This window comes from Oryza brachyantha, chromosome 4 (assembly GCF_000231095.2).
Source record: "Oryza brachyantha chromosome 4, ObraRS2, whole genome shotgun sequence".
NCBI lineage: Eukaryota > Viridiplantae > Streptophyta > Magnoliopsida > Poales > Poaceae > Oryza > Oryza brachyantha.
The window spans coordinates 9,121,545-9,137,455 of NC_023166.2; the positions used below are offsets into that span (position 1 = coordinate 9,121,545).

Here is a 15,911-nt window from a genome sequence, read left to right on the forward strand (position 1 = left end):
ATTTTTATTCATAAATTATTTTATACACAGAGTGAATAAAATACTCCATAACAAAAAAAAATCTTTGAAACAAACAAAAAAAATAGGTTGAAAGAAGTTTCACTGCTGCTGCTGCTGGCTTCTCCATTGTGATCATAAAAGATATGTTTTATTTTCAATTGGTGGATAATATCTTGCATTAATGCATTATAATATTATTTTCATCTATTCGTAAACATCAAACTCTTACAATCGAAATTTTCAATGACCTGGACAAAAAAGGTAAAATAATATATGCATAATTGTTTTGTAGTGACAAAACACATGTAATATGGGAAATTTGGTAAGACAATTATATTTTCACATAGTTAAAAATCTACAACTATCTTTTTACGATAAACTTCATGAGTTTATCGTTATGACAGTAAATTAATGGTGACAATATTTACTTATTGAAGATCAACGTAAACAAAATATAAGTGAGATAGCTGGTGTGAATGGTGCATATAATTAGGAGATGGAAAACACATTGCCTTTTGGCATTTCTTCTCCAAGAGTAAAAAGAGTCATGGAAAGAGTTGAACAGGTTAACAGGAGGGGCCTTCTGCTCAAGCTCAAATTGCTTTACTATATCAAATTGAAAATAAAATTAACAGATAGTGAGTCAATTTAGGGATTTATCTTTGGAGATGTTGCTAGACTGCAGGAAAAAAAAAGGTTTTGGTCTGCCCTACCCTACTCTCTGAAAATAAAACACCTTTCTTTTATAAAAAAAATCACTGTTTTGTCCATGACTAAAAGCCCAAGAAGCAAGAGCAGCCCAAGCCCAAGCCCGTTCACCCAAAGCCCAGCTCCTAGCTCCTTGACCATGCACGACGCCGGCGATCGCCGGCCTCACGACGCTCGGCGGCAGTGCGGTGATCCGGCGAACAGGAGCTAGGTGCACCGGCGATTGATCTCTTCAGATAGCCAATAGTTAATATAATCTACTGTCTAAAATTATAGCTAATAGATAGTAGGACAAAATAAAACAATAGTGCTAAATTATGTACACGAGATCGGGTGTCTACATCTTTTTTTCTCGAACGCGCAAATACTTTGCACGTTAATATATTAGAAGAAAAGAAGTTTTGATACACGATGCAATGAGGCCATACCAGTCCTATGCAGGGGACAACAGAAGAAAAAAAATGACAAAGCTAGAAAAGGAGAAAATTATAACTAGAACCAGCGACTACGAAACAAAAGGCTGAACACCAGAGCTGACCTTCCGCACGGACGAACTCTGGCACCAAATGGGTAGAAGAGATAATAGAGTCGAACACCTTACTGTTGTGCTTCCTCCAGTGTTGCCAGGAGACCAAGAGGACTAAGGAGTCGAAACCGGTCTTCGAAAGGTTGGGAAGGAAGGCTCTGGAAGATGGCCACCAGTCTTGAAGGCTATCTCTCCTTTGGAGAGACAAGGATTCCCAGCCCAGGACCGTCAACACCTAGTACTAGACCTGTCTAGCGAACACATAGTCAAGAATGGTATGATTTGTTGTCTTAGGATCCAGAGCATACATGGGGCAAACAGAGTGGCTCTCGATCCCGCGCCTAAGGAGTAAGTCAGCCGTCTAGCAGCGTCATTGAAAAGCGAACCAAAGGAAGAATTTACACTTAGTCCCTTTGCGCGTCATAGCAGGTCTGCACACGGGAAATGCCGTGGACCGATCAAGAAGGGCGTGTAAGCCGAGCGCGCCGAATAGCACTGGTTGCTCATCCAACACCAGCAGAAATGGTCCGCGAAAACTGGGCATGCCATTCACATGTTCACTTATAATATGTAGTTATATAAGCACCCAGTAAATATAAATTGTGAAGTAAATTAGTAATTGTATATCTCAAGTAGTCAATATAGAAAAAAAATTCTTATGCTGGTCATCCAACAAAGCACGATAACCCATCATCGTCGTTCATCACCGTGAGGATACTTACATAGTCACAGACTCCCACTCTCGCGGTCGCACCTAAATCGAAATTACGGGGTGCACTGTATGTTTTCCAGGAGAGAGGATATTGGGCCTCCTTCTGGCATGGGCCCTAGACCATCGCCCCCGCCGTCCATAGCGTAGAGATGGCCCTGGTCGCGCTGTTACAAGGGGGCCAAAGCTCACCTGTAAACGACACCTACATAAGTATATTCCAATAACCTCTCCATGCGCGATGTGGACAACAAGGAACGAAAACCAAACGCTCCTATATGTGCCATCAGCACTCAGCAGCAGCAGCCTGCAGCCCCAGCCGATGGCAGCATCGATCAAGACGACGCATCTTTTGATCTGCTTCTCAGCTAGCAAGCAAGCAATTTAACAGAGCCAAAACTCAGCCACTCACATTGATTCAGATCACACGAACGGTCCAAAAAGCAATTAAGCAGAGAGACGGCATTGACACTGAGATCGATCGAATCCCACTGCAGCCAACAGCAACATGCCCTACAGCTACACTACACTGCGGATGAGCACAGAGAGCTGCATGCCATTGTCGTTGTCATTCGCATTGCCATGCTGCGACAGCTACACTTATTTTACTAGTTATATATCCGTGCTAACGCCACGGTGATAATTTGTACTGACAATTCAAATAAAAAATAATCCATGATTTTACCCTGTAAATTAACTAAAAAGCGCATACCATTCTGAACATATATATGTGATATAAAAACCCCAAAAAGTCACATATAATTTATTGTTTATGAAAATCGCATATGGTCAGGCTAGCAAAGGAGAAAAAATGTTGTCTCATCCCCTCACTGCTCAAAAAAAAAGGAGCCCTGATGCCTCCTCCCTGAAACCAGCTGACGCCGTCGTATATCACAAGGTCCTTTGCTCTGCTACTTTGGCCTCCACACTTACCACTCCTCTAGCCACACCCTCTTTGGTTTAAGTGAGTACACCAATATAATAAAAGGTTAGGGTAAAAACACTGTAATTTCTAGTGTATCTCTGCTGTTTAGGATTTTAAATAATGCAGCTAGCAGAAATACCAAGAATTAGACATGAGATCACCAACAATACAAAAGACAGTTGTTTTTACTATCACAAGCAGAACAACATCTGCAAGTCGAACAAAACGTTTCAATAAACATACTACGAACCAACATAGATCTTTATATTGTCACCAAGGATTACTTGTAGTTGACATCTCAATAATTGTATATCCAAGTAGTTGGCATCTCAGTAATTGTATATCCAAGTTTCCAAATATAAAACTACCGTAAGATTATACCAATTTTATTCATTATAACATACACATTTTGAATTTAGTTACACAACACTCGGATGCCATGAACATGCAACGGTATAACTCAGCAAAAATCTAATATGAGCCTCCTCTGAAAGGAGATACATGCTTCAACATAAGCAATGATTTTCTTAGTTCAATTGAATTCCTTATCGTAGCCCGTAGAATCGTCTTTGTTTGAATCACGTACAAATGACATCACCGGCTCTCAACAAAAAGGAAAGATTCTAGACCTAGCTATTGGGAAAAACATGCATGTAACAGGTTGTGATCACTCCTAAGTTGTAGCTTTAAAGAAGCCAATTTTCCTGTGAATTACATAATATATTAAAGACCTCCGTTCTAAGTTACATATAGCTTTCTGACCCAACATAAACTAAAACATTCAGTTAGACAACTAATAAGAAAAAAATTCAGTCATGCAAGCAGAAAGACTTCGCTCGCTATATAGATATGTTGGCACGGTAACTTGTACTTTGCAAAATAGTGAACAAATTTAATCTGAGATAAAAGGATACACTGATATACAAAGCTCTCAAACAATCAAAGAATAAAAGAGAGATTACTGATCTAACAGTTCATTTCTACCTTAAAAAGGAGAAATCAAGCAATAAAACACTACAGGAAAACAACTGCACTAAAACTCTTACTTTTTTGTTCCTTCAAAGAAAGGATCAAAGGAAGTTGTGAATGTCAGAACACGCAAAACTGTTGCCGGGGAGATCATTGCCAACTTCAACACAGGAAAAACAAACTCACTCCAACATAAGGAACGCTATCTCGTTTAACATTAGCAATATAGCACAACAGCTAGCTTGGCGCAACTACAGCTTACTGAAAATCAATAGTGTACTGGGAGCTAAAAATATAAAACAGATTCAATATATATACCCAAGACTCAATTCCATCAGTGGATTAAAATGTAATTCTCGTCATTATTCCATGAAGAGCTGTTGACCGTTCATTTCCCAGAATTTGTACTTATAGCCAACTCCAATTTGAGGGTCATTGCTTTGAATACTATCACATTTTGTCTGTGGGTTTGGATCACAGTGGAGTGCTAAAGCAAAACAACCTAACTTCCATCTGGTGGTTCAGATTAAGCTAAAAACAACTAAAAATGTAGAGGTACAAAGTGAATTTTCCAGCACAACAACCATTTGCAACACATATATGTCGTAGCCTATATCAATCCCCAGTTATGTGTAGCTTAGTGACATCAATACACCTGAAAGCTCATGATTTGAAAGGGCAACTACTATGCTCAGATCAACTGTGGTCTGTGGGTATAATAGAGGATGTAACAATCAGAGCTAACAAGTCTATAAAATGGAAGAAACTTGTCGGAATTAAGCCTGAGAAAAACTACACTTGCAGGATTACAGAAATGATGTAAGCTCCCTAGGGAGAGACAACATGAAGGGAAAAGAAAAAACAACGACAGTGTGTATGGACATAAATTTTAGATATGCATCTATCCTATAGTGTCTCTTAGCATTCATTTATCATTCATCAATGCTTAAAAATAACACAGTATTTTCCTGGGCTTACTGGCAGCCATGATCACTTTTCAATAGATAAAAGGAATCCTTATTTTTTGGGGTTTTTAACTTCTAATATATCCTGATACTTGATTTTGGGCTTTTAATTCTTGCGGACTTCCAAATGGGTTGAAAGAGAAGGATCCTAATAAGTACATTGCCTATATCTACCAAATCCAGTAGTCCCAAAAAAAAAAAAATTCTGAAACTTAATAAGGGCATTGCCTATATCTACATGTGAAACTGAAGTTTTGTTATATAAACTCAAGTCCTGCATTTAAGCTCAGAATCTGAATTTAGTGGTATATTTCTGTAGCTCAGCAAAAATCAGACTTTACTCGCTGCTAAATATGGTAAATGAGAAGACCTAGAAGATTTTAGTTGAGTATAGTCAAATTGTTCAACACTCGAAGCCCTCTTTATCTACCGCGGCTTCCAACTATGGAGAATGAACTAGATGGGAGGACGGGAAATAGATCAGAGCATTTCGATGGATACAGATGATTCTGTCCGTTAGATTTGTCTAACGAGTAAATGAGTAAACTGAGTTGTGTATTATAGGGTAGATTATAGATTTATCGCTGCGTATGTATATATGGTCCTACCTTTTCGCTCATGCTTACTTTTATAAGTTAAAATATGAATTTTTAACCTAAAATTTAAAGTAGATTTTTGGAATTTTTACCTTTGGTTTTTATATCGCTAAGATCACGTATATAAAAGTTTTTATCTAGAAATTATTTTTTATTCACAAATATAACATTTAACCTTTTCTTTGAATTAACCAGACGACCAGCTCTGTGAATCCCATCATAGACATATGGACTAATTAACACGTACATATCCTTTAATACTCGTGCGACTGCCGAGCGTACTGCTGTCGCGAGAGTGGAATACACTGCAGCTGCAGCCTTTAATTTCCTTTAGCAGCAGCCAGTGCCCATATTGTTCCACCTCGCTCTCATCATGCATGCATGCAAGGCCCAAGCCAAAGCATGTTGTTGATATATATGATGTACACGTCAGGATCGATCTCTCAGCCAGTGGCCTAAAGTGCATAGGCAATCCGGATTTCGGATGCAATATATCTGGCCCTGCTGCTCGATCCTGCTGCTAAAGTAACATTTAGTCAAAATGAATGTGACAAAACAAGAAATCTGCAGTAACATCTAGCCGATAAACCCTTATTACTTCTTCCGTCTTAAAATAATAGCGATGTTTTGATTTTAATTTGAGTAAGAAGACTGCGCTTATTTTAGGAGAGATGAGTATATATCATGCAAAGTAGTGGGGGGATCGCCAGTTCTAGATTGATGAAGCTCTTAGTCATATTTTTATATTAAGAAAAATGATGTATTTGAGGATGCAAAGCATTTACATCAGCTCAAAAGATGTGTGTCTGCTCCACACAAGCACATCCACGCTGCTAAAGGAAAATTACATGGCATTATAAAATCTAAAAGGGTAAATTTGTCTTCCTATGTTACTTCGTGAAGATCTTTTTGTAAATATCTAGTGTGCTATATGTTGATTTGAATCTCAGTTTTGACCTGCACCTTTAGCCCACATGTTAATTAGCTTCCGATAGCAGTTTTATATCAATTTTTTTGGTAATGAAAATCTATCCAGCCTCTACGTCAAGATATATTTGACCAACAAACAATCTTATTCATGAAGGGCAAGTGTGCTATCTTTTCTTTTGGATGACCAAGTGTGTACACATGGCGTTTGATAATAACAACTAAGTCCATGTTTGGATGGCATATTTTTTGAAAAAAAGTCATATCGAACGTTTGACCGGATGTCGAAAGATGTTTTCGGACACGAATAAAAAAATGAATTTCACAGCTCGGCTGAAAACCGTGAGACGAATTTTTTGAGCCTAATTAAGCCGTCATTAGCATATGTTGGTTACTGTAGCACTTATGGCTAATTATGGACTAATTAGACTCAAAAGATTCGTCTCGAGATTTCTCACATAACTGTGCAATTAGTTTTTCGTTTATCTATATTCAATACTCCATTTAAATGTCTAAAAATTCGATGTGATGTTTTTAGAAAAAAATTTTGGGAACTAAACAATGCCTAAGGGTGTGTTTGGTTGACTAAACATATTTGGATGGGAGATGACCGTTCAGTTTTTTAATGCATTTGATCCTAGGCGAAGCTAGATAAGATAGACCAGAAAGAGAATATTTTATGAATATGCTAGATGAATGTATCCGGGCAAATTGGCTGGATGAGCTCATCCAGCTCCACTAACATGGATTATTAGTGATTATTTAGTGACAATTAGCATATTTTATTATTAATTAGTAATTACCAAGTTTAAATTAGTGTTAATTAGTGATCATAGATATATTTTGTTATTAATTTATACTAATTACGATAAGATCTATAATAATTAATAATTTAATATGCTTATCCCATACATACTCATTCATCTAACCAAACAGAAAACTAAATCACCACCGTATGGCTAAAAATATGAAGGGTCATATCGTATCCCACTCTGACCGTCAACCAAAAGCGTCCTAATTCAAGGCTAAGGTCGCTAAATCTGGTCTCATAGTGTTATGTTCCATTTTTTTCTAAGGTATTGCAGTTTATTTCGGTGTTTAATTGCTTCGAAAGAAGTTACCGCCCATTATATAAAAGTTAAAGTACAAATAACTAAAAATTACACAGTTCTAGCTTGATTGAAAAAGTCACCTTAACGATAGAGAGAAACTTCTATCTATGAAAAGTGAGAAACTGCTTAACCGTTGTTTTTCCACCTACATCCCAACCGCCAAATACACTCATCCGTACGTCCTAGGAAGACTTTTTTTTTCTTATTACATCTGATACATATCAATTTAAAGCTAAAAAGATTAGAGCATTCTTCACTTTTTTGAAATCAAATGTATTTGTCCAACACTTATTTAGGGCGGTTAATTTTGTTTTGAGGCTAAAGTTAGCTTTACCGGAATTTGGTCATTCCAATAGTGTTATTTGAACATTTGTTTTGGTGTAAAATTTTGGTAATCTTTGGACAAAAGACGGGTTCAACTTTATCATATTGGTTTGGTTTATCAATCTTATTATTTTACTTTTGCTTATAAACCAAGATTTAAATGTTTAGCTTTAAATTTGGAGTTGATCTTATAAATTTTTTATCGTATTTTATTTTTCAACATTAATTTTTAGATTCGAGCCTTAATTTTTTTTAGTTTGCAAAAATAACGTTTTTATGTTTCCATTAAAAAACCAAACAACCACCCCATATTTTGACTAACACTACAAATAATTCTACTTTAACCAATATTAGTATGATAAATTTTGACATAGTCACATTTGATCATGCTAAATTTTGGTTGAATCCAGTGAGTTGGAGGGGGTGATTTTTTGAGTTTCTCATGAAAAAAGTCAATCAACATATTCACGAACAAAAAATAATTTATGAATAGAACATATATGTGTATATATATTGATCTAAAAGACAATGCACTGAAATAAACTTTAGTGAAAAAACTCCAAAATTAATTTTAATTTAAGGTTTTAAATTTAAATTTTAGCATATAAACATAAAACAAAAGAGAAAATATAGGAGCATGTGACTGAACAGCCCGATGGTCAAAAGGTAAAACCAAAACCCTTTTGATCCCATACAATCTTTCATCATGAAAGTAATGTTATTTTGTTTTTTCCCTCTCTTCCCCTAGAGCATCATCAACAGCTTATCTAAATTTAGTTATCTACATCTTTATTTGGACGATAATCTAAAACAGTTTTATCCTTTATATTCCTTAGTACTCTAACAGATCATCCATATATAACATCATGCATATCTTTTTAGAGGATGTAGATAAAATACTTAAATATAGAGTTTTTCTTCTGGTATAGATGATATCTAAAAATAAAAAATGTGCTAGATGTTTTGTTGGATGTCTACTTTTACCCTTCATTCTTTATTTCTAAGGATAAAAGATAGGATTGAGAGCTGTTGAAGATGCTCTTTGTTGAAGATGCTCTTTGAAGATCGAGAGCCAATAATATACTGCAAACGATCGATTACTGTGTTCGAGTTCGACTGTCGTCTGTCTGACGACTTTACGGACGGTGAGCTCTTCCCTTTTTTATCTTTTTCTTTTACTGACGGGGATGTGGGCCCGGCCGGCCGGTCACATGTAGCCACCAGATCCAATATAACTTTGGGACGTATACGGCATGGGCCCACCGGCAGAGAAATTACTAGGGCTACACACGTACGGCTGACACTACGGATTCCCCCTAATCAAACCATTCAGCCGTACGGATTAAGAGATTATAAGGTGGTTTTCAGCTCTTTTCTTTTTTTTCTTGGTTTTGTAAGGCGTACTAGATGACCGTGACAAACTGCGGGCGAGTTAAAAGGCAGAAATATGGTAGAGCATTTAATTTTGTAACACATATTCAATGGTTACACATGTATAGGGACATAAGGGCATGTACAACGCAAATTATTAGTTGACTCTCTCCGTTGACATATGAGCGAATAAGATAATAAGGAGAAAAGAAATATGAGAAGAGAGAAAATAATTGTTATGCATGACAACAACTTAGAGCCGACTCTTCATATTTATTTAAGAAAATTTTGTTGCATGAGGTACATAAAAGGAAAGAAGAGTAATAAAAATATATTTTGTAGTATTAATGAAGAAACCATACCCAACTATACATCTGTACGTGCACTTATAAAATGAGTTGTTGTTACTGATGTAAATGGGGAAGTGTCTATACAAGACTCTACCTTTGAACATGCCCTAAGAGCATGTTCAATAAATGTATGTGAAAGTGCATCTAGCCCCTTAGCAAGTTTTGGATGATTAATGACAATGCTAATTAGGCATTTGCGCACTAATAAAATTGTGATGCAGAGGAGGAAAGTCGATTCATCAAGGATTGCGTGAAATTGTTTAACTAATGTGATCCAAGGCGGAATTCTACGGAGTTGAAGACAATTTTATTTTCAATTTTGAGTCGTAAGATATATGTACTATCAAGGGGGGTCACAAGAGTCGCTACATATATCTATGAGTGAGCCGAGTTGTTTTTAGAAGCATAGATTTTAAAATTCCATAGAAGCAGGACCGGACAATTCGGCCCCTGCTCACGGCAAAAACCTAAGTGTTGGTCGGACGGTCTAGCCTTGGGCACTTTTTCCAACGGTTACATGATGTGTGACAACACTATAAATTGAAACCTACGAATCTAGCCGTTGCTAAGGCTGCCAGTTCAAACCAGTAAGTTCCTAGGGCTAACCTAGCACCCCTCTAACCTTCCCCACTAATCCAAACACCTCCTAGAGTGATTAGAGAAAATCAAGGTTAAGAATAGTAGTTTAGGTTGGTGAGTTCTTGAGGGTTGTTTGTTTGAAGATCATGGATGCATGTGGTGTCGATTGGGCTTGTTACTCTTGCAGAGCGATCTCCTAGATGGATAGACGTCGCCTGCAAGCTTCCAATCCGTGTGGATCTCCTGAAAAGGTTTGTGAAGGTTGTTGCCTAGCCTCTGCAAGGAAATTAGGTAATTTGATAGTGGATACTTGGGCTTGGTCATAGGAGGCTGCTGGGTAGAGTGAGTTGCAACCTATGGTTGAGCGAAATCACTTGATCTTGACCTTGGTGGCCGATTAAGGATCCGCTAGCCCAAAGACGCGGACTTGAAAACCCTGGCCGGTTGGCCTCGTGGGAGGAAGCCAAGTGAGGAAAAAGATCGAAAGAGATCCCACTCACCTGAGCGCCTCAACAGAGAGTAGGATCGAAAGATCCGAACTTCGGTAAAAAAATCGCTTGTGTCACTATCTTTCTCTTTACCGTATTCTCTGTGTTTTGGTGTTCATCTCCTCTCATCTTTCACACACTTGCTCTGCACGTCCCAAGAACTACACTGCAAAAAAGGATTCCCGAAATCCTCCTTTTGCCTAACCTGACGGTCCGGTTTTCATACCCGAACGGTCCAGCCAGAGCTCTCGGGTTACCCGAGAGTGCCGATCGAACGGTCCAGCCCCTGTGATTTTTAAGTGTTTTTCAGGAATGCCTATTCACCCCTCTAGACTATTCATCTGGGATTTCATTATAAAACATGCCCTTAAAGTAAATTTTTGGAAGCATGCCTAAAATGATACACGGAATTGGGCCTCGCTTGATGCTTCCAATCGAGGGTTGCAGGGTTCATACTTTTTCTTGGCAATTTTTATTATGGCCCCACAAGAGGACTTTTGAGAATAACATATTAGCATTCTCTTTAAAATCATCTAATTATGTGTATTTTTAATGATTCTTATCCACAAATATAGGTCATGTTTTATATCCTAATATGTTTTATATCCTAACAGTTAGTTGTTCTTTTTTTCTAATGTTTGACACCATTAACTTTTACGTACACGTTTAATCTTCGTCTTATTCATTTTTTACGTAAATATGAAAAAAAATCATGCCTAAAGTTTACTTAATAATAAAAACAAATCATAAAAAGTAAATAATAATTTGATAGTTTGATTTTAACTATCTCCTAAAAGTTAAGAATTATATAACCAGACTTTTTTTTCTTTTGCACTGTGCTACCGGTCCAGACTCCCTATAAGCTTACCACAGGGGTGCATATACCATTTTGTCTCTTTCATTTAATTTTAAAATATAAGAAACAGTTTCGCATCTTAACTGTGCAGTAGTCATAAAGTAGCTTTCCAGACCAGAACAGGCATGGCTGCACCCAACAAGCACAACTTTTTTTTTTTGGGGGGTCTAAACTCCTATTTTTAGACCAACATAAGCTCAAAATTATCTTACATAAACAAAGGATTACTGCTAGGAACATGCACAAAATCCAACTTTACACCATCTTTTGCCTACCTTCTTTTACCTTTGAGAGAAAAACACCAGCAACCAATCAAGGCCGTGTTCTTTTCTAGCTTTTAGATATTATCTGAGTTTTTATAGCTATTTAGTAGCGTGAATGATAGAATTAACTACTATAAGCTTAAAATCTATTTTAAAAAGATAAGAGGATAAACTTCTGTACATAAATATTTTTTTTAAAAATTACATCATTTAGTAATTTAGTAATTCGGAAAAAAAAGAAAAATCAGCTAATGCTTTTGCTGCTCTAACTACTCCTGAAAGCTGGATTAATACCCTATTTATTGCCACCTATATCCATTCCTCACCTCACCCTCACCACCATTGCTGCATTCACTCACTCTCAGTCTCATTCTCTCTTCTTTGTCCGGACATGAGAGGCGCCATCGCTGCCGCGGCGTGCGCCGTGCTGCTGCTCGCCGGCGGCAATGGCGTGCTGTCGGCCATGGAGGGGGACCGGGACAAGATCGGGGCGCTGCCGGGGCAGCCGAACGTCAGCTTCGCCCAGTACTCCGGCTACATCACGGTGGACGCCGCCGCCGCCAAGAAGCGGGAGCTCTTCTACTACTTCGCCGAGGCCGAGCTGGATCCGGACACCAAGCCTCTCGTCCTCTGGCTCAATGGAGGTAAAATAATTGCGTTCAGTTCGTCAGCTGATACCCCAAAAAAAAAAAAGGTTTCTGTTGCCTACACATGTGTGCAGTGCTGCATTATTGGGGAGATCGCTCGAGCAAGCAAGAACAGTGTCAAAAAAAATCAATTGGGAAATGTGAAATCAAGAAATGCTAGGAAGCTTGGGTTCTATGTGAATGGGGCTAGAGACAAAGATGTTAACTTTAATTTCACATGAATCCTAATTACTGTCCTAGAGAAAAAAAATGAAGGGGGTAATTTTCTTGCTTGCTGAAAAAGAGGGAAGGGGGAACAGATGAAGTATCACATTTGTTTCATAAACATTTGATAATCTTTTTTTAGCATGTTGCTATGGATTTGGTAAGCCGGTGAAATGGGGGGAATTTTGTAGCAACAGAAGTCTGGAGCAAAGGTGGAATTCACACTAGAACCCTTGCTGATTAAGCTTAACTTTGGTGTGCCCATGCATGTGTGTAGGCCCTGGCTGTTCATCAGTGGGGGTGGGAGCATTCTCAGAGAATGGGCCATTCAGGCCTAGTGGCAATGTGCTGGTGAGAAATGAGTATAGCTGGAACAAAGGTGAGAAATTGGTGTACATCGTAACCACAGTAAAGTAAAATAAAGATTTTTTTCCTTTTGATTCTGTCCCTTTTTTCCTTTTCTCTCCATTGTTCCTTTTTCCGGCGAAAAGATTGCGAGGAATGGGAAAAAAAAAAAGAAACTAAGGCATCTGTTGTCTGAGTTTTCAGAGGCCAACATGATGTATTTGGAGAGCCCTGCAGGAGTGGGCTTCTCCTACTCCACTGACCCTTCCTTCTATGGGGGTGTTGGTGACAGCAGGACAGGTGAATTCTGTCTTAATTTGCCTAATTTCGGTTCAATTTTGTGCATAGTTTTAGTTTTTCTTAAACAAATTTTGGGGGGCTTTTGAATTTCTAAAGCTAGGGACAACTTGAGGTTCTTGCAAGGCTGGTTTGCCAAGTTTCCACAGTACAAGGGCAGGGACCTGTACATCACAGGAGAGAGCTATGCTGGTAATTTAAGGCCACTCTACATTATCACTCTTTCTTGTTGCTCTGCTCAATTATGAATTTTATTAGTTCATACACTAACTTGCCCAATTAAGTGTTTTTCAGGCCACTATGTTCCACAACTAGCACAACGCATGGTGGAATTCAACAAGAAAGAGAAGCTGTTCAATCTGAAAGGCATTGCTGTAAGCAATCACCGTCTACCAAGCTATTAGCGACAGTAGTGTAGCAAAATTTAAATGTAACAATGTATTTTTATAATTATTAAATATTTTAATTGAAACTTTGGTAAAAAAATATTTATCAATTCACCTATTTTAACATGATATGTGAAATAAATTTATTGTAGTGTTATATATTTTTGTTCCAGTTTTATCCTGATAAAATTTATACTACATATATAGTATAATAAAAACTAGATCTGCTGAATCCAACAGAACGGATGACTTAAAATCATTTGAGAGTATCTTAAAACGATCCCTTTTACTCGAACCTTATGATTTGTGTATAGCTCTAAGAGCAGGTACAATAGCAGACTATAAGCCATCTATAAATATATTTTAAAGATATAAGAGAGAAGAGAGAAGGGGAGTGAGCTACTAATTTGTAATCAGCTGTAGCACAGGCTCTAAGACGCAATGTGTGTATACCATGCTCTCGTATGTATTAATGTTTTATAGATAACTATTGTATGAATTAGTTATTAGATTGGCTATAGATAATTTAGAGCAGTTGTTGACTATACTATTGAATTTGCTCTAATTAACACAAGAGCAATTTTAGCATCCTCTTCATTTTTGAGGAGGTACCAAGAGGTATCACTGTTTTCTATGTAAAATTTAGTAAGATACTGAAAGTACCAAATTTTCTTAAGGATGGAAAAAATGCTCTTACACAATTGTTACCATTGGATCCACTGAAATCAAATAATTAATCAGCTGGGAAACCCGGTGCTGGAGTTCGCCACGGACTTCAACTCGAGGGCGGAGTTCTTCTGGTCGCACGGCCTCATCTCCGACGCCACGTACCGCTCCTTCACGGCGGTGTGCAACTACTCCCGCTACGTCAGCGAGTACTACCGCGGCTCCCTCAGCGCCGCCTGCGACGCCGTCATGGGCGCGGTGGCGACGGAGACCAGCCGCTTCGTCGACAAGTACGACGTCACCCTCGACGTCTGCGTCTCCTCGCTCTCCATGCAGTCCCTCTCCCTCGCCCCGCAGGTGATCCGAAACCTTCGGTCTCGTCGTTCTGCTTCTGCTTAATAAGCCAAGAAGTTTGAAGTTCTTTCGTCGCGATTTATTTCAGCCGAGTCTTGATTTTTAGATCGTTAAGAATATATAAGAACATAGTAGTGTTTTTGGCAGCGAGGGAGCAGGGAGCTGGACGTGTGCGTGGAGGATGAGACGATGGGGTACCTGAACCGGAAGGACGTGCAGGAGGCGATGCACGCGCGCCTCGACGGCGGCGTGGCCAAGTGGACGGTCTGCAGCAGGTGCTGCTTGTTGCATTGCAAAGCTCGGTTTAGTTTCTTTTCTTTCTGCAAACTGTTTTGAGCAGCTGCTTCAGCAAGAGAAGTGGTAGAGTGAGTGACGTGTGTTAAATTCCTGGATGAATGAATGAATGCAGCGTCCTGGAGTACAGGCAGCTGGACCTGCAGATCCCGACCATCAACACCGTCGGCGGCCTCGTCAAGTCCGGCGTGCCGGTGCTGGTCTACAGGTGAGATCGACATCGAGATCGAGAGGTTGCCGGCATGCATGCAGATGCAGTATGAGATCGAGCTAGCTATAGGCTTGACGATGTTGGAATGGCGTGCAGCGGCGACCAGGACTCGGTGATCCCGCTGACGGGGAGCAGGACGCTGGTGCAGCGGCTGGCGGCGAGGCTGCGGCTGAACACGACGGCGCCGTACCGCGTGTGGTTCCAGGGGAGGCAGGTGGGCGGCTGGACGCAGGCGTACGGCGGCGGCGGGACACTGGCGTTCGCGACGGTGAGGGGTGCGTCCCACGAGGCTCCGTTCTCCCAGCCGGAGCGCTCGCTCGTCCTCTTCAGGGCCTTCCTCGCCGGCCGCCCGCTGCCGGACTCCTTCGAGTGAACAGCGCCACCCCGATCATCGGGGACGAGACGACGGACCTCCATGACTGCAAGCTTAATTACTTACTAGCCAGCTAGGATCGAGCGGAGGGTGCAAGCTGCGAGATGTATTTGCCCGTGCTGCTGATCGAGATGTGCGAAATTGTCCGGGCAAAGTGGGAATCTGAATTGTTTCTTGGAAAATATATATAGCTAGGATGTAGAACTCGTGCAATCCAAGCACAAACAGTGCGCCACACTGCCAATGGGCGCCTCGATCAGCGTTCAGATCGGGTGAGATCCATTATTAATTTACGGCAAAGTTATTTGAGACAAGAAGGTAGAAGGGCCGGTTCTATAATTTTGAGGGTCCTATAAGACTCCAGCATCATGGACTATTTAGGCTAAATATTTTCTACTTGTAATATTGAAGAGAAGTGACAAATAAACAACATCAGTAACGTGGTAAACCATGCATTAATTCTTAA

General features: G+C 39.4%; 1 protein-coding gene across 1 annotated transcript; it reads left to right on the top strand.

Annotated features, from left to right (window-relative positions):
* Window positions 1–12,014: 12,014 nt before the first annotated feature.
* LOC102715291 (serine carboxypeptidase-like 45) lies at window positions 12,015–15,893 on the top strand. The gene is made up of 9 exons (XM_006652164.3): window positions 12,015–12,312; window positions 12,797–12,898; window positions 13,069–13,164; window positions 13,261–13,353; window positions 13,456–13,535; window positions 14,289–14,570; window positions 14,715–14,842; window positions 14,977–15,069; window positions 15,169–15,893. The coding sequence occupies exons 1-9, from the start codon at window positions 12,060–12,062 to the stop codon at window positions 15,443–15,445; spliced, it is 1,404 nt and encodes a 467-aa protein (XP_006652227.2). The 5' UTR covers window positions 12,015–12,059; the 3' UTR covers window positions 15,446–15,893.
* Window positions 15,894–15,911: the final 18 nt, after the last annotated feature.

Coding starts and splice junctions, on each gene's coding strand:
- LOC102715291 (XM_006652164.3), top strand. CDS start 12,060: ATGAGAGGCGCCATCGCTGCCGCGGCGTGCGCCGTGCTGCTGCTCGCC. Junction 13,354..13,455: donor CACAGGAGAGAGCTATGCTG/GTAATTTAAGGC, acceptor AGTGTTTTTCAG/GCCACTATGTTCCACAACTA. Junction 15,070..15,168: donor GTGCCGGTGCTGGTCTACAG/GTGAGATCGACA, acceptor AATGGCGTGCAG/CGGCGACCAGGACTCGGTGA.